Below are 24,390 nucleotides of genomic sequence, written 5' to 3'. Positions count from 1 at the left end.
AACCGGCATGGACTCTTGCGTGTACACTTTTGGCAGCTCGAGAAAATCACCTCCGCCTAATGCTGCAACCTCCAGTCCAGAAACAATATTGCTACTTACAACCTTCTCCTGGCCCATTGTCCGTAGCAGGATGTGGCTCTTTTTTCCCATTACGTTGAGCTTATGCATAAGGCTCTCTGTACAAAATACAGCAGTGCTTCCTTGATCCAGGAAAGCATAGGTGGTAACTATTTTGCTTCCCTTTTTTGACTTCACCTGCACAGGAACAATTGGTAGTTTACAGTCTTGGTCTCCAGCCCCTGTAAGGCCACTTGACACCAGCATATCGCACACTTCTGTGCTTGTTTCTTGTGACTCAGCATCAGGCACAGTTTCTTTGTGGAGGACAGTGGGGTGCTTCCGACTGCACTTTGAACAGGAAAGTCTTTTACGACAATGCTTACTCATGTGTCCTGTGCATAGACAGCCAAAGCAAATGCCATGTTCCTTCAACAGATTTATCTTCTGGTCATGTGTCATTCTTCCCAACTGTGCACAATTAATCAACGTGTGTCCTGCTCCACAGCAAATGCATGCTCTCCTGGCTGGTGCATTCACTTCATCTTCCCTTGTAGCAGACCAAGATCTATTCCCCACTGTACCAACGGTGGTGGCAAAGCTGGCTCCTTTAGCTCTGGGCTGTAGTTTAGGTTTGTTCATATTAGGAGAGTCCTGAATATTTCCGAAAACTGGGTCTGTAAGTATATTCACCTGCTTCTCAATGAAGTCAGCGATATCATAGAATCGAGCTCTTCGTTGCTGTCGTTCTTGTAGCTCACATGCTTGGCTCCTCCATCTATCTCGAAACTTATATGGCAGCTTTTTTATGATGTTTAACATATTGGAAGGCATGTCTAAGTCTTGGAGATATTGAACATCCTCCATCGCGTTACAACATCCCCTGAGGAAAAGACTATAGTCTTGCAATGCCTTCACATCTTCAGTCCGAATTGGTGGCCAAGACAGGGCCTTTTCTATATAACAAGAGGCAACCTTTTGTTCATTACCGAACTTCTGTCTTAATAAAGTCTTTGCTCTCAAATAACCATGCTCTGGGTTTATATATTGACAACTTTTAACCAGCTCTTTGGCAGAACCCAGGGTATGCTGCTCCAGGAAATACAAACGATCAGAATTATTTGATGTATTCCTCTCAACTGTGTTCTCAAAGGCTTTTATGAATGCATGGTATTTTAACGGATCACCATCAAACATTGGGATTTCCCTCTTTGGTAAAGCTGTCAGACATTGCTGCTGTACCAACAAGGTTGTTATCTCATTTTGCTTCTTCATAATGCCAAGAACATTATTTTCGTTATTCACATCCAGTTTATTTGCATCACAGTCTAAAGCAAATTGTTTGTGCCGCGTAATGACTGGCTCTGCGTCAAAGATTACATCTTGTTCTGTATCCTTGAAAGATGTCTTTACAATGTGTTTATCACTTTGTTTAGTCGATGCAAGGATAAATTCAGCCGCATTCACATTTAAAGATTTGGGGGATTTTTTCAAATGAGATTTTCTTCCATCTGAAATCTTTGACCTTCCACTTAATGTGCTTTGAGAGCTTTTAAGGATTTCAAGTTTTGCTGTTTTTTCTGCTATTTCAGTTTCCAGTTTTAAGTTCTCTTTTCTTTTTCGCAGCCGCTCTTCCTCTTCTTCCAACGCATGCCTTTCTTTCAGTAGTTGTTGTCTTGTGGCTAATGCAGCAAGCTCAGCCTCTGTTTTTAAGCATGCAGAGGACGCTGTAGAGCTCTGAGATGACGTAGATTTTTGAGTCCCAGCATTGGAAGCGCTATCACATGGATTTATGTCTTCAGCCCGGTTCAAAGTGTTCGATAGATGCTTATTTGTTTCAGTTGGTTCCAAAGGGCATATGATTTCATTAATTTCAACTGGGCCTTCTTGTTCACATGCGTTTTGTTCAGTTGGTATATCGTTGACCCATTTTATAATGTCTTGTTCATGTGAAGTTTGTTGTTCAATTTCATCCACCCACTGGTAAACATCATTTTGAAATGCTTCTGTATATTTCATTACACTGGAAAACCAATCTTCTTGCTTTAGAGTTTCGTCGTGTGGCAATAAAGGCAACAGATTGTCATGAGCGGCATTAGCGCTTTCGCATAATTTGTTCAACTTTCCCATAGAATCTTTGATTTGAGACACATTATCCTTCCGTTTCATAAGCCCTTTCATTTCTGGTATCAGTGCCTTCATTCTATTGACAAACCCTTTGCGATCCTTTTGGAGTGTTTCAATCTTATGTCGTAAGAACTTTTCCGTGGGTTTACGTGGTCTTTTCCCAGACTCCATTTCAGGCCGCGCGGCCGCACCATTAGCGTCACTCATCCTTTTTTTTTTTTTTTTTTTAATTATAAAACAGTAGATTATGAAATCGATTCACTTTATCGAATGCACAGTGGGTGACTAATACAGCATTCAGTTCAACAAAGTGACATAATACTTTCCAGTGAAACTCCAAAGCTTCGCATTATTTAATCCACACTCAATAGACATCAATCAAAGCGCGCAGCGCAGCATCCATCAGAGCGCACTGGACAATCTTTAACATCTGAGCACCATTTCTTCATCTAAATGTCCCAAACACAGGCACTTCAGGAACAATGCACAGATTCCGTATCCAAAAGCAAACTGCAACAGGTTAGCTTACCTGTGCTCCAGGAAATGGCGTGTGGATGTGGCTTTGTCCAGCGAAACTGTGGCGCAGCCTTACTCACTTGATGTCGTCCGCTTATGTTGTAGTTAATATTGCGAGCGATGGCTTTCATTGAATGGCCTTTTTCGTTGACAAATGTAGCGACTCTAAGCCTATGTCGCTAATATAGAAAGGGAAAGGGTCCTGTACCTTAGATGACGCGCTGCGTTTGTTGTAAGAGGCACGTATGAATCGCGTCTTGCTTTTGCTGATATAACGTTAAAACAGCGGCTTCGTGGTTTAGATGGATTACCAGTTAAATAGAATCGTGTACACGGTTCAGAATGCGTGGTCACAAACTAACAAAACGGTCAACGAAAAATACGGCTACCCAGGTTCCCTCTCTAGCCATTACCTGGGCGCTGTTGAGGTGCCCTATTTGAAAACTACGGCATTCACCGCCTACGTCCACGTGACTGACGCCCCCCAAGCGTTGCCGAGCAACCAGCCATGTGACATGATGGCTGTGGTACTGTGTGGCTCCTACACTCTGTTAGAGAACCGGCCACTGTCAGAGACCCGGCCTCTGTTAGAGACCCAGCCGCTAATGGAATACAGGCCAGTATTAGAGAATTTACGGTATATTCCTTTAAGCCTTTAGATTTCGACTTCCTCACCTCACATGACATTGTAAAGCAGCGTATCCTGAAAAAAAAGTTTCAATGCCATAGTAAATGCATGAGGTGAAGCGAGCGTCCACTAAGTACAGGGTGTGTCTCTGCGTTGGAGATGGAGCCGGGTCTATTTCTGCCTCTGACGGAGTGTGGTTCCCTTCGGCCAAACGGGCGACCGACCCGAGCGCTTTCTACAGAAAACAACAAGTGGCAGACGAAGACTTTCACTTACTGAAGCCTCGTGCAGCGCTGATTAAGACCAGACGCTGCAAAGGGAAAGGTAGGAAATGTAGAGATGAGAGATGATTCAATTTGGAAAGTTTGGAGTCTGTCGGCGCTACTAAAGTGGAGATGTTGTTGCAAGAGTAAAGAAAACCATTCCCATATGTGTCTGAAAGCATCATCTCGCTCTGGATACCAAACATAAATAAGCGTGGGAAAGAGGAACGGGCGCTGCGTTCAGGCTGCAGGTCAGTGCGTGTGCAGCAGACGGCACATCGCTGCTGTTTCAGGACGTAAACAGGAAACAGCACCGCGGATCTGGCAACGCAAAAGTTTTAGGAAGCCAACGGAGCGAGTCCAGCAAGAACCAAATCATTTTAAGAAGGAAGAGGGACCATTTTTTTGGACTATGGACATGTCTTATTATGTCTGAACCGAGAGATCTTTTTCCTCATGTTATCAGATTTGTTTTTCCATCATTTTTTTGTTGGGTATTCAACTCATTTTTGTCACATTTTTGTCCAATTTTTTTGTCATTTTTTTGGTCACATTTTGTCACATTTTAGTCAATTTTTGTCACATTTTTGTCAATTTCTTGTGACATTTTTGTGACATTTTCACCATTGTTTTCGTCTCAGTTTTGTCGCTAATTTCACGCCTTTATTCCAGAAGCTTTTGGATTGGGGTAAAGCCAAACTGGAGAAAATGTGCTCGGTTCAGGTGGGAGTTAAGGCAGTTAAAGCAGTACTAAGTGACTTGTTTACCTTAATAAATCCTTTCCGTAGTCCCTCTGGGGGTAATACAAGTGTTAATGGGCTGCCACCCAGTCGGAGGTCCCAATACACACTAATGGAATCACGAAGAAGAAGCTAACAGGCGTTAGCAAAGCTAACTGCGGGCTAGGGCCACTTAAACAGTATTTACTAGTGATGGACAAAAAACTGGGCGCTCTGAAGCTTGTGTTGCTCTTCCTGAAGCAGATGCTTTGAAACTCTGCATCGGAGCCTCTTTCAGTAACATCTGGTCACGTGACTGTCTCGAAAACTGCTTCATTCTGTGAGTTGCGTATCGTGTTTTAAAGCGGGTCATCGGCTCAGAGCGTCTCACTGAGCTGCCTTCAGCGGCGAGGCCTAAACAACGGAGGCTTCCTCGTCCATATAGTGATAATTAAATGTGCTGTATTTTACCCATTTGACCGCGTTCATGTGGAGAAAGTGCCAGAATACATTTTGTATGTTATATATTTTGTAAGGAGCTCCATCTACAGCAAACAGAGCCCAAATGAGCTCTGAGTGAATGAAGTATAAAGATCGCACACTGATGTCCAGCCTTTTAGCAACGTATCGTGTATTTGTCCGTCTTTAGTGGTGTTTACCTGGCCGCCGGTGCTGCTTCTCCATCCAGATGTAGCAGTTGTTTTGGGCGACCCCTGTCTGCGAGTCGAGGAACGGCATGCGCACGCTCCGCTCCGCACAGAGGCGCGCGTTGTAGCTGCGGCAGTGCTCGATGGCCTCCCGGTAGAACTGGTCCCCGAGGCTGGAAGACAAGAGGAGGAAGCATTAGAGGAACGGCAGGCTCTCTTTTCATTTTAAACTTTAAAGTGGACATTTTTTGGTGAAATTGATGTTTTACAGGCAAGGCAAGGCAAGGCAAGTTTATTTGTAGAGCGCAATTCATACACAAGGCAATTCAAAGTGCTTCACAGTTGCTGTCTTGAGCTCTATTTTTAATTCTTGTTGTGACTCGCTCTGTCTTGAGCACAATTTTTCTTGCTCGTTCACACAAAGTTACCTAACCTCTGTTTTTGTCGCTCCTTCTCCTCTGGACATCAACATAAAATTAATCAATTACAGTAAAAGGCAAGAGTGTAGATAAAATACATTCAGTCATATGCACGGGCAAACAGAACTGTTTTCAGCCTGGATTTGAACATTGTCAGAGTTGAGGCCTGTCTCACATCCTCGTGAAGACTGTTCCAGATTTTAGCTGCATGAAACTGAAACGCAGCCTCACCGTGTTTATTATTGACTCTGGGAACCACCAGGAGGCCCCTCCCTGAAGTTCTCAGGGCCCGAGATGGTTCATACGGCTCTAACATGTCAGAGATGTACCATGAAAAGACTTGTAACAATCAGAGCTGTTTTAAAGTCTATTCTCTGAGTGACAGGAAGCCAGTGCAGAGACCGGAGCACTGGACTAATATGGTCGTATTTCCTGGTTCTTGTCAGGACTCGAGCAGCAGCGTTCTGGATGTTCTGCAGCTCTGATAGCTCGTTTAGAGAGGCCAGTGAGCAGGCCGTTACAGTAGTCTAACCTGCTGGAGACAAATGCATGGATAAGTCTCTCTAAGTCTGGTTTTGACACTATTCCTCTGATCTTAGCAATGTTTTTCAGATGGTAAAAAGCTGCTGATGTTATTGCTTTGATTTGGCTGTTTAAGTTCGAGTACAGAACAGTGACTCATTAAATTCTTGCATTTCTGTGACAGTGACTCTGAAAAATTACCGTGCAAGTTGTAAAAAAGTGCCGATAAATTTCTGTTAAGATTGGTGATAATACAAATATGTTAGGAAAGAGTTGGGACACTTCATCTGTTTGTAATTTGTAAAAAAAAAAAACGTAAACTAAAACTTGAAAATTCTCTTCTGTACAGCAAAACGATGTAAGAGGGTCGAAATGTGGCCGATGGAGACTCACGTGATCAGTGAGACTTCCACAGGAAATGTGGCGTCATTTATTTAAATTAATCTCAGTAAAACGCCTTAAAGGGACTATACAGAGTTTCAAAAAGGTTAAAAGTAAGTATTTTCCTCCCCCTACATGTTCCAGCCATGTCCTAATGTGTAGAATGAGCCCAGACCTGTTCACCACAACTGCCTCTGCCTGTACCATAGGTGAATAATATTCTCCTATTGTACATGTTTTTATTCTAGGGGAAATCGTTGTACCAGGAGCAGACCTACGCAGACACGGGGGGAACATGGTCACAGAAAGGCCCAGTCCAGGAATCAAACCTTACTGATATTTGGACTAATTTCACTAAAATCTGCTGCTTTCAATCAAAAATACATGAAATTCAACGTCCAAATGTACAAAATGTTGCCTCAAAATTAACTTGCGTCCCCCACTTCTGTGTCTCACGACCCTCCAGAGGGTCCTGACCCCCACTTTGTGAAGCACTGCTCTAAAACACAGAGGCCAGGGCTGCTGAGGGGTCGCCTGGAGCGCCTGCACAGACGGTGGTGAGATTTAACATTTTGGTTAATTTAACCTCTTAACTCCCGCCTGATCCGAGAGCATTTTCTCCAGTTCAGCTTTACCCAAATCAAGTAGGCCAGCGTAACACCTCATTTGAAAGCTAAGATCTACAAAACTCATCTAAATGGATCTTTTTCCTCACGTCATCAGATTTTTTTCTCCATCATTTTTGGGAGGGTTTCAACTCATTTTTGTAACATTTTTGTCATTTTTTGGTCTTTTTTGTCCATTTTTTTAAATCACATTTTCGTCCATTGTTTTTGCTACTTTTTCATCATCTTTTCATCATTTTTTGTCACATTTTTGTCATTTTGTGTGACATTTTTGCCACTTTTTCATAATTTTTTTGGGGTCAAATTTTTGTCCATTTTTTTGACAATTTTTTGTCAGTTTTTTGTCTAAGTTTTCTCACTTTTTTGTCACATCTTCATCATTGTTTTCAACTCAGTTCTGTCGCTATTTTCTCACCTTTTTTCCAGAAGCTTTTGGATTGGGGTAAAGCCAAACTGGAGAAAATGTGCTCAGTTCAGGTGGGAGTTAAGGGGTTAAGAGTAAATAAACTGACCCTATGGATATATTTCTTTATTTCTTTAAATGAGTGAATCTAAATGAGGCCCAGTTTACTTATTACTTTTCAAAAACCACTGCTTCCTGCTGCATCTGAGAGAGAGACATCAGCACATTCTGTCTCTAAAATCGATGGACAAATGCCCGGGTTGTTTGAGTCGGGTTTTTTGTAGATCCTCGGCTCAGAAATGTAAAGAATGCCAGAGTGGACATAAGTGCCCGGGTCGCGCTCTGAATCTCACAAAGATGTGCAGTGTTTGAACACGGAGGAGGAGGCGAGAGGGCACACGGATTTCCTGCTCCAGACGTGGACAAAGTGGAAGATACAAATATGGAACTTAAAGCACTGGATTTCACTACATGAGTAAAAGTACAGATACTACTGATCACATATACGTTTGTTAAGTGTGACATTAAGAACGATAATACGACACTTCCGGGTCCAGAGTATTGAGAGCTCCATAGATAAACACATTAAAGACTTTATCTGAGTCTCCTGCTGATAAACAGATCATTTGATAATTAATATCAGAAAAGCAACACTCAAGAAAACCCAGAGTGTGATCAGATGTTTAACCTCTTACCACCCGCCTGAACCAAATGCATTCTGTCCTCTTTGGCCATTATATAGGTCTGTGTAACACCTCATTTGGAAGCTAAGACCCACAAAACTGATCTTTTTCCTCGCGTTGTTGCTGTGTTGTGTCACCTTTTTTTATGTTTTTTTTTCTTTTTCTTTTTGGTCAAATTTTTGTTGAGTTTTTGTATTATTTTTTTTTAGTTTTTGTCACATTTTAGTTGAATTTTTGTCACTTTTTATTTTTTAATTGTGTCACTTTTTTGTTAAGTTTTTGTCACATTTTTGTTGAATTTTTGTCACATTTTATTTTTTATTTTTGTCACTTTTTGGTTAAGTTTTTGTCACATTTTTGTTGAATTTTTGTCACATTTTTGTTTAATCTTTTTCACTTTTTTGTTTAATTTTTTTCACTTTTTGGTTGAATTTTTGTCACATTTTTGTTGAGTTTTCATCACTTTTTTGTTGCGTTTACATCCTTGTTTTCTTCTCATTTTTTGTGGCTGTTTTGGTGCTTTTTTCCCAAGAAGCTTTTTGATTAGGGTAAAGCCAAACTGGAGAAAATGGGTTCCGTTCAGGTGGGAGTTAAGAGGTTAAAAAGAGCCTGTAGTTTAGCCGATTTCTGGCAGTCTATAATATAGCCCAAAATTTAGTCCATATGATGTTCTTTCGCAGCACATGGTTCAGAACAATAGAAGCGATAAACGACGTTTCCTTACATTAGCATATGTAGCATGAAGCTAACGCTAGCTTCCTGGTTAGCACTGTCCGTTTTTAAAGTATTTATGGTCTGTTGAACCACTTTGCTCCTCTTCATTTCTCTGATAATTCAACTTTGGTTTGTGAAAGAGCTCTTGGATGCTCCACAGCACTACTGGCAAAATATTCTGTGGACGGATTAACCCAAAGTTGAAAAGTTTGGGAGGAACAAACGACCTCATGTGTGGAGGACAAATGAAACGGCACGGCAACATCTAAACCAGGGGCGTCAAACATACAGAGCCTGATCCAGCCCGAGAGAGGATTTAATGATTTAATCCCCTGCCCTGTAGAGCATAAATTCCAGAGTATGTAAAAAAAAAGTATCTCAAGCCCATTCCTGTGCGGAGTTATGCATTAACCTCTTACCACCCGCCTAAACCAAATGCATTCTGTCCTCTTTTGGTTGTGTAACACCTCATTTGAAAGCTAAGACCCACAAAACTGATCTTTTTCCTCGCGTTGTTGCTGTGTTGTCACCTTTTGTATGTTTTTTTTCTTCTTTTTTTTTTTGTTGTCACATTTTTGTTGAGTTTTTGTGACATTTTTGTTGAATTTTTGTCACTTTTTGTTGAATTTTGGTCACATTTTTGTTGAATTTTTGTCACATTTTTGTTGAATTTTTGTCACATTTTTGTTGATTTTTTGTCATATTTTGTTGAATTTTTGTCACTTTTTGTTGAATTTTGGTCATTTTTTTTGTTGAATTTTTGTGACATTTTTGTTGAGTTTTTGTGACATTTTTGTTGAATTTTTGTCACTTTTTGTGGAATTTTTGTCATTTTTGTTGTTGAATTTTTGTCACATTTTTGTTGAATTTTTGTCACATTTTTGTTGAATTTTTGTCACTCTTTGGTTGAATTTTTGTCACATTTTTGTCACAATTTGTTTGAAGCTTTTTGATTAGGGTAAAGCCAAACTGGAGAAAATGGGATACGTTCAGGTGGGAGTTAAGAGGTTAAAGAATAACCAGCATGTTCATTCTAGCCACTAGGGGGCATTAAATAAATAAAAAAAGGAAGAGTTCCACATGTGTCCAGCAGAGACATCATTAGAGCTCAGGACATGAACAACACATTATATAACCACGTGGTAAATGTACAGTCTACCCCAGGGCACCTATGGCTTCAATAACAGCTTACCACCACCTTTGGAAATTCCAAAGCGTTCACATACATTTTCCTCCCACTGTGTATATCTATAAAAGTACTACTGAACTATATGCAGTAAAGGTATAAGTGTAATGGAAATCAACTTTGCAGCTTCATAAACACAAAAACTGTGCCTGGATTCACTCTCTGTACAAGGACAAACAAACCTTCCTCTTTGTTGTGGCATTAACAGTACATCTGCACAGCGCCACCTACTGTTCTGGAGTCTGCATTTTAAGAACAAAATATGGACAAATGTACTTTTTCCTTTGGAGCCTTTAATAGAAATGTAGCGGGGTAGAAAGTTTCAGATGTGATCTTTTGAAAAATAAGGCAGCACTTTGCACTTCTTGAAGCCAAAAGGGAAGTGTCACAAACTTGCGTTGAAATAGCATCATTAGACACATCCGCTATTTCCCCAAAAAGAACCTGCACAAGCTCGGATTCTTGATAACATGCCTCAGCCACTGAAATCAACAAACCTAAACCTGGACAGATATTTACTGGCGTTTTCGCTCAAAGATGTGTGTTGTTTTGTGACTGTGTCCAGCCCTGTCACACCAGTCACTTTCACGAAGATAAATCTCTCTTGTCGCTGTCCAAAACCCGTTCTTTCTGTGTCTGTGGGCTGTCGCTTCACATTTCTCAGCTCTTTCTCCCAAACAACATCTCGGTTTGTGAAACATCCCAGGGCAGAACGAGAAAAGCCTCACATTAGAGGTAGAGAGATATACTGTCTGTGAGGATAATATCAAAAATGCTGTTTGGAAGAAATGGAAATTTACAATATCGAGTTTATCTCCAAGAAATGTGGAAAACAAAGTGGGGAAAGAAATAAAAAAAATACATTGAGGAAAAAAAAATGGGAAAAATTTAAATGGGAGGAAAAATAAGAAAACAATATAAATTGATAAATTGATTTTTGGAAAAATTGTGAAAAAAAAAAATAATAATTGTGAAAAATCGGGAAAAAGAGTGAAAAAAAAGTGAAAAAAATTGGGAAAGAAATTTAAAAAATAAATTGAGGAAAAAAATGGGAAAAAGTTAAATGGGAGGATAAATAAGAAAACAATATAAATGATTTTTGGGGGAAAAAAATGTGAAAAAAAACAATTGGGGAAAATATTGTCAATAAATGGGGGGGGGGAGTGGAAAAAATGGGGAGAGAAATTAAAAAATAAATTGAGGAAAATAATTAAAAATGGGAAAAATTAAAATAGGAGGAATAATAAGAAAACAATATAAATTGCTAAATTGATTTTTGGAGAAATTGTGAAAAAAAAATATTGTGAAAAACTGGGGAAAAGAAATTACAAAATACATTGAGGAAAAAATTGAAAAATGGGAGAAATAATTTATGGGAGGACAAAATAAGAAAACAATATGAAACAAACAACAAAACAACAAAAATCATTTTCCAAAAACAAAATGATTTTTGGAAAAATGTGAAAAAATGGGGGAAGAAATTAAAAAAAATACATTGAGGAAAAAAAATTAAAATGTGAAAAAGAAAAAAGAAAAGAGAAAAATTGGGGGAAATATTTTGTCATCTGTCCAAGGCAGTTACCTTTTTGAGCTACAAAGCAATGTAAATGTAGATGTTCCCACCACATTTTTGCTTATTTCTGATGGTTTGCAAAAATATCACTTCATAATCGTTATCGAGAAAGTCTGTTTTTAATGCAGGCAACTAGTTACCATAGACATGCACTAGCCTAGCACTAGCCTAGCATCACTAAACTCTTCTTCTTCAAATACAAGGACTGCATGAATTAAAATATATATATATATATATATATATATATATATATATATATATATATATATATATATATATATATATATATATATATATATATATATATATATCCGCAGCCTTATGTCAAAAACTCTGAAACATACATTATAAAAATGTAAAAGATGTTGACCGAGAGACTCTATTCTTGCTTGTAAGAAAGAGCGTCTGGTTTGCTTTGTTGATAATGGCCTTTGGTTAAGTCCGGTCACTGGGGAACACACTCTACTTCCTGGTTTCTGATGGAATCTACAGCCATCAAGAGTTTTTCTGCGTCAGCCGTTAAACGCCCAGACTCCTGTGGCACATGTGGCATTCACAGCTGCTCATGTTCAAATATTCACCACTAAAGATTAAAGCCTGGGACAAACTGGAGGGTTTCAAAGGATCGATATTTGATTTTCTAACCAACAAAGTGTAAGACAGTGATAAAGATGTGTTTGAGATTATTGCCAAATAACTGAAAAGCATATTGCCCTGTCTTGAAGATCGTTTTGAGATCTTAAAAGGGCAGTTTTCTCACGTATGAAGCCACAGACTAAACGATTCTGACAAGTGCGAGACGCGATGAGAGACGCACTTCCCGTTTTCTGCTCATTTTTGCATCACTTCGTCTTTCACAGGCATTTGAACTATAACTATTGACATGTTTGGTATCCTCGTTTAAGTAAAACCTAAACAACATCCTAAATCCCCTCTGAGAGAAAAATAATGTAATAAATCAACAAAATAAAACTATACATTTAAACCTGGTTCGATCCATTATTCAGATTTATTTGATGAAGAAGAAGAAGAAGAAGAAGAAGAAGAAGAAGAAGAAGAAGAAGAAGAAGAAGAAGAAGAAGAAGAAGAAGAAGAAGAAGAAGAAGAAGAAGATCTCTATTTATATATCCCCAGGGGAAACTATTTATAGAGTTTCCCCTGGGGGAGACTGACAGAAGCGCTTTCGCAACTGCACTCGTCTGCGCCAACGGTCCCTCAGACACCACCATACATTCACCATACATTCACTCACACACATCATTCATCGTGGCCTTTTGTGCATGTTTTTAGTAGTAGGGGAAACCGGAGTACCCGGAGGAAACCTACGCAGGCACGGGGAGAACAAACTCCACTCAGAAAGGCCCCGTCCTGGTGGGAATCGAACCCGGACCTGCTAGCTGTGAAGCGAGAGCGCTAACCGCTGCTCTACCGTGCTGTATAAAAGATATTGTTTATAATCTAATGCTAAAGCGGCCCATTCCTCTTGACAAAAAGCCTCCAGTTTCTGTAAGTTCCCGGGTTGTCTTCCATGAACTGCACGTTTGAGATCTCCCCACAGTGGTTCAATGACATTGAGGTCAGGAGACTGAGGCCCTGTCCATACGAAGTCAAGCCAAGGACCAAACGCAAAGATATTTTATCAATCCAGTGTATCATCCATACGAGCCCGGCGTTTTGTTGGTCTGTAAACGAACATTTTCCAAACTAGGTCCCAGAGTGGAAAGATCTCAAAACGCTGTTTACGTGGCGCCTTCGTTACCGACGTCTCGATGACATCACAGCTCCAGAGTCTGTGATCCATAATCTACTGACCTTGTAATGAGTTTTCCTCATGGATCTGTGATGGTTTGAATCCTCCCCTCTTTGCTCCACTGCAGTCCACAAGCCACAGGTGACAAGTAGAAAACCACGAGTCAGTCTGTGTTTTTGGACTGACAGTAAAAGTCACTGACAGGTTTTTACGTCTGAAGAATAAACTCTCCTCCTCATCTCTTCTGTAGATCCTAAATCCTTGAATCAGTTTAATTTTCATTGTTTACATTCCACATAAGTTTACTGCACCGGCGCCTCTACATCTTGTTCTATTATCTGTGTTAGCGTCACAGCGCCTCACACAGGCCTGGAAGATGAATTGCACCGTTTCCACAGACCTGAGTCGACCCATGTGGACGCACATATTTACTGAGCTGCTTCAGGCTTACAAAGAAAGTTTCTGAAAATATAAGCATTTTGTCTTCATGTGGATATAGCCTGAGATGGCACTAACAGGACCTTCACTTTATTCTGCTGGAGCCACTGGCATCAGCACCTCCATACTTCACAGTAGGTGTGGTGCACTTTTCATCACAGATATTTTCCCCAATAAATGGCTTCACAACATCATAAACCATGAGTGACAAAAAAAAGCTTGTAGGTTTTCATTCATATTCTTTGAGAAATGGCCTAAATAATCTAAAAATCCACCCGGGTGTGTAAACTTATTGGCACAGCTGTAGATGTGAAGTGAGAGTTCAGCTTTGAAGGAGAAAAAGCCTTTTATTCTCCGCCGTATCCCCCAGCTTCTGTCCGCTTGAGCTTTAAAGTTGCTATTAGCCTTCGTCTGTCAGTTTCCTGAACACGGGTTTGGACAGACGCCCCCTAAAGGCAGCACAGCCCGGGACCACGCAGCTCCTCTGAATTCTGAAGACAGAGAACCGCCCTAGTCCTGGTTTGGACCCGGTTTTGATCAGTTTTAGTCCCGGTTCAGTCTTTGTTTCAGAGGCGGAGTCCGGAGCGTCCCACAGCGCACAAGAAATATTCAAATGCAGCTTTTTCTAATCCTTCCGTGAGGAGCCGGGAACGGTCTTCTATTATTCAGCCGGGCTTTGATGTGCGTCGCCGCTCATTTTCAATTTAAATCCGACGTTTGTGCTTTTGTATTTGACACATTAGAAGCATTTATTATCGAGAAGGGCTGTTTTATTAATAAACTCAGCGTACGACGGATAGACTGGCCTAGTTTTCATTAATAAACATGCTTCAAAACAGGAAGGTCCTTTCTGAATGATGTTCTCACTAGAGGTCGACCGATATATCGGGCCGATATTTGGGGACTTTACAATATCAGCTATCGGCCGGTCTATAACGCAGATAAAAGCCGATATCTCGGGACTGAAAGGGATAGAGACTTCCTGTTTGCATTGGAAAGAGCAAAGTCAGGGCTTTAAAATTAGTATTCCCATAACTCAGGGGAACAGAGAAACATCGCGATGAAAATTGGTTCGCTACAAGTTTGTTAAAGTTTCACTAAACTTCAGTCAATATGGAAATGCTGCATGTCATTTTGAAGCACAGAACCTGGAGAATTCAATCGCTGAGGTTGCTTTAACATACGCACTTGTATTTTTGATAGCAGCGCTAAATGCCATGGCTAGCAACAGCATGCTAATGCTAACGGCAACTAATCAAAGCTAGGACAGAAACTATGGCTGCGTCCGAAACGAGCAGATTGGTAAGAGCTTTTACGCCAAACCGGATGTGCGTCAGCGTCTGCCATGACAAGAAGCTTCCGAATTGGTCTGTCGGTCAGGAAGGAGTTAGGAAAAGGAGCCTTGATGCTAACTATCATGGCCACTTTAGCATAGGGACCTCTGGTGCTAACTAACCGGTGATTAGGAGCTATGCGCCATCCCATAAGCCACTGCGCCGCCAATCCCCCCCACCCTGGAGTGATTCATGCGCTACCACTGTTGATTGACAGGTGCACATTTAATAATAAAATAATAATAAAACAAAATCCATGTTGTCCCCACAGCTCAGTCACATGTCAGTGTTAAAGAGTAAACTCAGGAAACGGATTAAATGCTTTTGTTTTCATTTAGTAAAAAACTTAAGCCACATGGATCATTTGCTGCTGTAGCTTTAAGAAACAGCTGTTGAGATAAAATAACACTAAAGGGAAACGTATGGATCATTTGGATTTTTTTTCTCCTTAAATGTCTTTAAATGTTTGGACACTATGTTGTTGTTGGACACTGTACAGTAGGGGGCGACATGCACTTTTGTTTGGCCTGCACTCCACCTATAACTTTAAAGAAGAAGAAAAACAGCTGTTGGTGATGTCACTTCCCTTTCCCCTGTTTAAGGGCGGACGGATTGTGCAAAATGCTGCTGAAGCTCCAGTTCACTAACTGCATAGATCTAACAGTCGGCCCCATGAAAGGTTAAGGAGTTAGATGCTAGTGTTTGTGCTTCGAGGCTACAATTTGATGGTTTCAGACGCAGCCTGTGACACGTTTGTTGTGGTGACGTCACAGCTCTACCTCCGGGTCTCCAAGATGTGCGAGAAACTAAATATCAATATTTCTGAAACTCAACAGAAAGTTGGTGAACATACTTACTACAAGTAGCCAAAAATGCTGCACCTACTGCTATAAGTAATATTTATTAAAATCACTACATCCGGGTTAGTGGAGATAAATGCTAACGGCGCAGCAGCTATGCTAACCCCGGAAGTAGTGACTTTAGTAAATATGACTTTTTTTATCAGTAGGTACGGCATTTTTGGCTGATGAGTCTGAGAAATAAGTATGTCCAGTAACTACTCTCCGTTGAGTTTCACAAATATTGATGGTTGTTTTTAAGAGTTTTTGTTTTTTTCTCGCATATTTGCCGGTCTGCTCGGACCCGGAAGCGGAAGTCGTGACGTCACACTTAACAGACGCATTCGACACATCGAGTATCCCCTTTCAACCAAAAAACATGCCCAATAGGCTCCTGCTTGATGCTTCTGACCAAGATCCCTCACCAGATCTCACCAACAGCTCTCTCTCCAATTGTGGACCATTTAGCCTTTAAATTTAGTTTTGACTGATAGACTTTGATAGAACAAGTCTCTTTGGAAACACTTCAGATGGAAAAGTCAAGTTTTATTTTATTATAAGCATTTTTAAATAAAAACATAGGGCACAACAGGATATTGTAAATGACCCATGAGCTTATTGCATTTATTTATTAACAATTGCAATGAGAATATGCCAGATTATAACAAAGACTTGTTTCTGTCTAGTCCCAGGTGACAGACGTGTGTGATGGGTCTGAAGCCGCCGCATGAGCCCAAGACAGATTCCTCCATTGAGGGACAATAAAGTACCAAACTATTTGGGCCATGATTGGAAGGTTCAGCCGACGCCGAGGAAAATCATCCGACTGCCGCTTTACAACAGCGCGTCCACTGTGATTCATCTTTCTCCTTTACAAAATATAAATAAGCCGCCTCTCCTTTTCCGCAGAGCACATTCGTACAAACGTGTGTCCGGGCCCAACGCTTCACCGAACAGGCAATAAAGAGGAGCCGTAAAACACGATTCTGTAATAGAGCGAGTGATGCGGAGCGGTGTCATGGCCGCGGTACAGCCTCGAATCTTCAAATGTGTTTTTTTCTGGGAGGAAGAACAAGAGTCTGTGAGGAGGGAAGACACCTGCCTGATGAGCGGTGAGAGGAGCTGCCGTCCCTTTTGTTAAGAGTTTGTTCTTGGTTCTACATTTTGAAAGTTTGTTTTTATGTTCAAATATTGACACTTTTCTCCACTCAATGCCAGGATTAAACCAGAACCAGAAGAAGGAAACTAGATCTAAAATCACGGACTGAATCTGGATTAAACAGGGACTAAACCAAGAAGTGAACCAGACGAAAGCAGAGACTGAAATCAAGATCGAAAAAAAGTATATCCAGGACTAAACCCAAGGACTCGATGAGAAACAAAGAGAAAACTGGGTCTAAATCTGGACAATATCACGGACTGAACCAGGACTAAACCATGAGGGAAGCATGTCAAAACTATGTAAGGCAGAAACTCGGACTAAACCAGGACTAAAGCAGGACTAAAGCAGGACGGAAAGCAGGTCCAAACGCAAGGACTGAATCGGAAACAAACAAAGAGAAACCTGGGTCTAAATCGGGCCAAAACCTGGACAATATCACGGACTGAACCAGGACTAAACCATGAGGGAAGCATGTCAAAACTCTTATGAACTTAAACTCGGACTAAACCAGGTCCAAACTCAAGGACTCAATTAGTAAAGAAAAGGTCTAAACGTAGACAATAGCACAGACTGAACCAGGACAAAATCCAACGACTCAATCAGAAATAAACCAGAGGAAACTGGGTCTAAATCTGGACAATATCACGGACTGAACCAGGACTAAACCAGGACAAAATCCAACGACAAATAAACCAAGAGGAAACTGGGTCTAAATCAGGTCTAAACTTGGACAACTGAACCAGGATTAAACTGGGACTAAAGCAAGAAGTGAACCAGACTAAAGCAAAGAGTGGAAACAAGGTCTAAACCAGGACCAGACTAAAAAGGACTCAACCAGGGACAAAACAAAACGAGGAATATCCGGGACTAAACCCAAAGAAAACTGGGTCTAAATATGGACAATATTACGGACTGAACCAGGATTAAACCATGAGGGAAGCATGTCAAAACTATGTAAGGCAGAAACTCGGACTAAACCAGGACTAAACCAGGACTAAAGCAGGTCCAAACGCAAGGACTCAATCAGAAACAAACAAAGAGAAACCTGGGTCTGAACCAGGACTAAACCATGAGGGAAGCATGTCAAAACTATTATGAACTTAAACTCGGACTAGACCAGGTCCAAACAATCAATTAGTAAAGAAAAGGTCTAAACTTAGACAATAGCACAGACTGAGCCAGGACAAAACCAGGACAAAATCCAGCGACTCTATCAGAAATAAACCAGAGGAAACTGGGTCTAAATCAGGTCTAAACTTGGACAACTGAACCAGGATTAAACTGGGACTAAACCAAGAAGTGAACCAGACTAAAGCAAAGAGTGGAAACAAGGTCTAAACCAGGACCAGACTAAAAAGGACTCAACCAGGGACCAAACAAAACGAGGAATATCCAGGACTAAACCCAAGGACTCAATCAGAAACAAAGAGAAAACTGGGTCTACACCTGGACAATATCGCGGACTGAACCAGGACTAAACCATGAGGGAAGCATGTCAAAAGTATGTAAGGCAGAAACTCGGACTAAACCAGGACTAAAGCAGGACTTAAGCAGGACGGAAAGCAGGTCCAAACGCAAGGACTGAATCAGAAAAAAAAGGTCTAAACTTAGACAATAGCACAGACTGAACAAGGACTAAACCAGGACAAAATCCAACGACTCAATCAGAAATAAACCAAGAGGAAACTGGGTCTTAATCAGGTCTAAACTTGGACAACTGAACCAGGATTAAACTGGGACTAAAACAAGAAGTGAACCAGACTAAAGCAGAGACTAGAAACAAGGTCTAAACCAGGACCAGACTAAAAAGGACTCAACCAGGGACAAAACAAAACAAGGAATATCCAGGACTAAACCCAAGGACTCAATGAGAAACAAAGAGAAAACTGTGTCTAAACCTGGACAATATCGCGGACTGAACCAGGACTAAACCATGAGGGAAGCATGTCCAAACTATGTAAGGCAGAAACTCGGACTAAAACAGGTCTAAACCAAGACTAAACCAGGTCTAAAGCAGGACTAAACGACTCAATCAGAAATAAACCGAGAGGAAACTGGGTCTAAATCAGGTTTAAACTTGGACAATAATACGAACAGAACCAGGATTAAACAGAGACTAAACCAAGAAGTGAACCAGACTAAAGCAGAGACTAAAAACAAGGTCTAAACCAGGACCAGACTAAAAAGGACTCAACCAGGGACAAAACAAAACGAGGAATATCCTGGACTAAACCCAAGGACTCAATCAGAAATAAACCAGAAGAAACTGGGTCTAAACCTGGACAATATCACGGACTGAACCAGGACTAAACCATGAGGGAAGCATGTCAAAACGATGTAAGGCAGAAACCCAGACTAAACCAGGACTAAAGCAGGTCCAAGCTCAAGGACTGAATCAGAAACAAACAAAGAGAAACCTGGGTCTAAATCAGGTCTAACCCTGGACAATATCACGGACTGAACCAGGATTAAACCATGAGGGAACTTTGTCAAAACTATGAATACAAACTTAAACTCAGACTCAACCAGGACTAAACTCATCATTAAAAAAAAACAAAAAAAAACCATGAGAGGTCTAAACTTAGACCATAGCACAGACTGAACCAGGACTTCCAGAATCACATAAAGCTAAAGTGCCGCTGCTCGAAGACATGTTGATGGAGTCAACTTAAAGTGAGTGTTTGTGGAGGCTCATAGCCCTAAAATACAGCAGAAGTTTCAAAGTGATATCACTACATTTAAAACGCTTCCCCATTCACCTGCAGCATCTCACCTTAAGTACAGTGGTTAATCTCTTAACTCCCACCTGAACGGATCCCATTTTCTCCAGGCTTTACCCTAATTAAAAAGCACCAAAACAGCCACAAAAAATGAGAAGAAAACAAGAATGTAAACCAACCATAAAGTGACAAAAACTCAACAAAAATGTGACAAAAACTCAACCAAAAAGTGACGAAAATACTACAAAAATGAGACAAAAATTCAACAAAAAGGTGACAAAAACTCTGCAGCTCATTTTATTTGGGATTTTCTGAGGACTTTTTAGTCGCTGGGTTAGTTTTTCAGAAGAATAAACCCCTGGGCATAAAACGGCGTCAGAATGGCCAAAACTGCGCTAGCCGCGAGTTAGCAACGTTAGCCTGTATGTTGTAAACACTGCAGACGCTGCAGCACTAACAACATTTAGCTCTGGTTAAATCCAGCTCAGACTCTGGTTTAGAGAGCGCAGTCTGTGATAAAGTCAACTCTATGTGGATTATTGTATTTACACTTAAGATTTCTCCAGTTTGTTGCTATTTTCTCTCCTCAGCTGAGAGCTGCGCCTCGTAGGTGCGCTGGACGCACGTCAAATGGTATCGGTTTCTGGTATCGGGACCTCATGAATGAGTACGAGTATGAGTACAAGCATGTGGTATCGGCCCGATACCCAATACTGGTATCGGTATCGGTGCATCCCTAAAAAAAACACATGAAGTGAACACAAACCAACTGAGGGACAATGACGTCACATCTTCAGCATAAGCTCCACAGCAGCTTGACTCACTTGACATGACAGTTTAAAATACTTTTCCTCCATCGATGTCACTTCCTGTCAGTGTCCAATGAGGAAGTGAAACTATAAACATCACAAAAATGGTCAACCTAAAGAAAGCTGGGTCAGATTTTTAACAAATGCTTAGATATAATTGCAAATATGTCACATGCACTTTAAGTAAACTGACTTTGTTGCTGCCTCAGACCATAAACATGAGTGAGTATTCCTTATTTTATCTTTTTTTTGCGCCTTTCCGCACACTCCCAAACCAAACTGAATTCTCCTTTAGCCTGGAAATACATTTGGTCTTTATCTGACGCAAACAGAGCCCCGTCACAAAAGACCCGCACTCCCCCCCTCCTCCCTCCGCCGCCCCGTTCAGAACAAAAACACATGTACAAGAGAAACACGCTCCAGCCCAGTCAGACATTTAATTCCTTATGCCTGGAAATCCCTCACCCCCCCCCTTCTCTCCCCGTTAGACAAAGGCCAGGGCAGCCCCCGAATGTAGCAAAGGCCGCCGTGTGTGTGTGTGTGTGGAGATATATGCCATAAACGTGGCCAGACAGCCAGCCAACCCCCCCCCCCCCCTTTCAATAATACTCAATCTCCACCATTCACCCCCTCCCGCTCTCTCCCTTTGCCAAATTGGGGGAGGGGTCGCGGCACAGATGTATCAAACAAACAAAAAAATAGGCACTTACAAGCACAGATCCCTCCTCCTCCTCCTGACCCATATCACACTGACACAGGCCTCAGTATGTTCTTTAGATTCACCCACATCCACACGAACAAACCGGGGGGGGGGGACAGGCAGAGCTGGGAAATATATCGGCAAGTTATCGGTATCGTGATATTAAGTACTGCAGTGGTCATATCACAGAGTCATGCCTCTACAACGGCTCAGATCTGGAGTTTCTGCAGTTGAACGGATCTAGGTTTAGTGACAATGAGATCAGCTGACGGCCTGAGCACATCCTGAATGACCAGGCTATTTCATCAGTGGGTTTCTTCCTCCCTGACCGCACAGGCGTATTCCAAGATGACAATATGTCAAGATAAGAGGTCGACCGATACGGGTTTTTCTAAGCCCAATGCCAATACGCTCGGCCGATATTTATGCCCGATTATTCCAAATGTCTCGTCTACAGTCCTGTAAAAGAAGCCTCTAAACTGTAAAATGTGTCAGTGTTGAACTGTGACAGCAGGGGGCGCTGATTCATTCTAAACATTCTTGTTGTGGCTTTTTCTGAGTGAGAAAGTGAATAATCCTCTTTTCTCCAGAGTGAGATTAATGCAGTCTTTATTATTAGGGCTGGGACACATTATCGGATCGTATCTGGATTGGAATACTTTTTGCAGCAATACCAAGTATTAATACTTTATCTAGTATCGCAATACTTTCAATACTAGTCTTTGTAGGCATTCTTATCATATACTCCTTTGTTTCCCATTATAAGCACTTTGTTACATTGTGTGTTAATGCACTTTTCAATCTTAACACTTCAATAAATGTCATTTGGTTTAGAAACTTTGGACATATGACTGTTTTCTTTTTAGACATTTTAAGGCTAACATATTATTTATTATAATTACTCACTGTATCGCAATACGTATCTGATCGGCCCCTGAGTACGTATCGGATCGTGACAAAAGTGGATCGTCCCAGCCCTATTTATTACAGATCATTAATCAATTATATTCTTAATAAAGTAATGTAAAAACATTAAACAAGGATCACTGACAGGCTTTTAGGTTGCATTAATATAAATTTGATTTGATTTATTTATTTGAGCAGCTCAAAAGGAGTGGGCCGAAGCAAGAGCCTATAAGCGCCCCCCAAAATCTATACAAGTCTATACTTAGTCCACTAATTTGATCAACTAAATTACAAATACTTTGCCGCTCCAGCAGTGGCCGAGTAGCATTAGCATTTAACTTTAGCATGCTGTTGCTAGCCTCAACATTAAACTAACTCAGCGATTGAATCCTCCAGGTTCTGTGCTTCAAAATGAGGTGCAGATTGTCCAAGTTGAATGAGGTTTAGTTGATGACACTTGCGTTAAACAAACTTTTTAATCAAACATTTTAAAGCACAGACTGAGCTCGTTCCATTGCAAAAACACGGGAAGCCTCTATCACTTTCCGTTCCGGAGATATCGGCTTTTATCGGCATTAGATCAGCAGATAGCCGATACTAAAAAAATACAAAAATATCGGCCCGATATATCAGTTAACCTCTTGTCATTGGGGCTCACATTGTGAAAAAATCTTTAGGATGTGCTGGAGGAGGCTTTGCACAGTAGTCACGCTCTCCCATCTTCAATACAAGATCCAATAGTACAGTCGCTCTTCACCTTCACGCCTTTATGAGACAGTCATGTGACCTTAGTTCATTTGTGCTGAGAGAGAAGACGTTCAACTCTGTGACAGGTTTTGTTTCATGTGGATCAGTCCAGCCGTTACAGAGATGTCCAAGTCAGAAAAAAAAATCAGCATTCAGCGCGATAGAATTTGAATTTTACGGTTTGTATTTATATATTTTTTTAATATATATTTTTTTTCCATAAACTAGAATATTTTTGTCAATATTTTGAGCAACGCTACAATGTTAAAACGCACAAGGTATTTTCTCCACAGATTTTTTTCCTCATATTTAACAGCGTGCTATAGTTTCTGCAGGGCTCTGTGCAACAAGCAGCAGACTCTCTTCTCTTCTTTAGGCCGATCGTAGCAAAAGCTTTGAAAAAAGTTGAATTCAGAGCCAAACACGTCTGAATAGAATCAAACACTTTTTGGGGGGGAAATCTTTGCTCAAATGGTCTTATTGTGTAAAAAAAAAAAAACCTGCTGAGCCTGTGGTTTACGTTTTTTTTAAAAAGGCATGTGATTCCTATGCGAGCGGTTCATATTCCAGCCTTCTCTCAAAAATGAATGCTCCGGGGCGCGTTCATAATGTGCACCGCGCTCCGACAGAATCATCATTTTAAAAATAACCTCGGCTCGAATTCATGAATGTTAATGTGCGTTAGAGAAAGCGCAGGGGCAGATGTCACTCTCCTCTCCATAATAATCACAAGATGCAGAGCTGCTTCCCCCCCCCCCCCCCCCCCCCCCCCCCTCGGACCCTGGAGGATACCGGAGCAGCCCCGATCTGATGGAAATGCAACACACGCCTTCAGTACAAAGACGGGTCCGTGCGTGTGGTCTCGTTTTTGCGACCGGCTGCAGGAATCGTCCCCGAAACAAACATATCGACCAGAAACCTGCGGCGGGCGGCGGATGGTCGACGGAAAGGGGGCGTGGCCCTGAGGAGAACTCGGAAAACCCAACGGTATCTGGTTCTAGCTGCACTTGTAAGACCACACACTCCGGAGGGGGGTCACTGGGGGGCACATTCTGTCCTCTCTCCCCGACTGTCAAGGGCATTTCAGGAAAAAAAACAGTCTGTGAAGTTCAGATTAGTCTGTTTTGATGATGAAATATTACTCATAAAAGTGCCATGAATCCACTGGTGTTCCCGTGTAAACTGAGGCCATGTTAACTGGTGCAAAAAATGATTCGTCAGCGAAATGAATCCAGGATTGGGATACTTTTCCCTTTTTAAAGCCACACTGTGTGACTTTTTGGATTCTACTGTCGCCTTTACAAAACATGCTCCTTATAATCGGCTTGACACGAAAGAAAGAAAGAAAGAAAGAAAGAAAGAAAGAAAGAAAGAAAGAAAGAAAGAGAGAAAGAAAGAGAGAGAAAGAAAGAGAAAGAAAGAAAAAGAAATAGAAAGAAAGAAAGAAATAGAAAGAAAGAAAGAAAGAAAGAAAGAGAAAGAAAGAAAGAGAAAGAAAGAAAGAAATAGAAAGAAAGAAAG

At 41.1% G+C, this 24,390-nt stretch overlaps 1 protein-coding gene across 2 annotated transcripts in view; it reads right to left on the bottom strand.

The window, feature by feature from the left end:
- Window positions 1-24,390, bottom strand: part of dpf3 (double PHD fingers 3) — a 63,659-nt gene that overhangs the window by 37,169 nt on the left and 2,100 nt on the right. For both annotated transcript variants that reach the window (XM_079572791.1, XM_079572792.1), the window contains exon 2: window positions 4,970-5,130. In XM_079572791.1, the coding sequence (XP_079428917.1) occupies window positions 4,970-5,130 (161 nt within the window). The remainder of the gene's footprint in view (window positions 1-4,969; window positions 5,131-24,390) is intronic.

This window comes from Gobius niger (assembly GCF_951799975.1).
Source record: "Gobius niger genome assembly, chromosome: 15".
Classification (NCBI taxonomy): Eukaryota; Metazoa; Chordata; class Actinopteri; order Gobiiformes; family Gobiidae; genus Gobius; species Gobius niger.
This window is presented reverse-complemented; position numbering and strand designations above follow the sequence as displayed.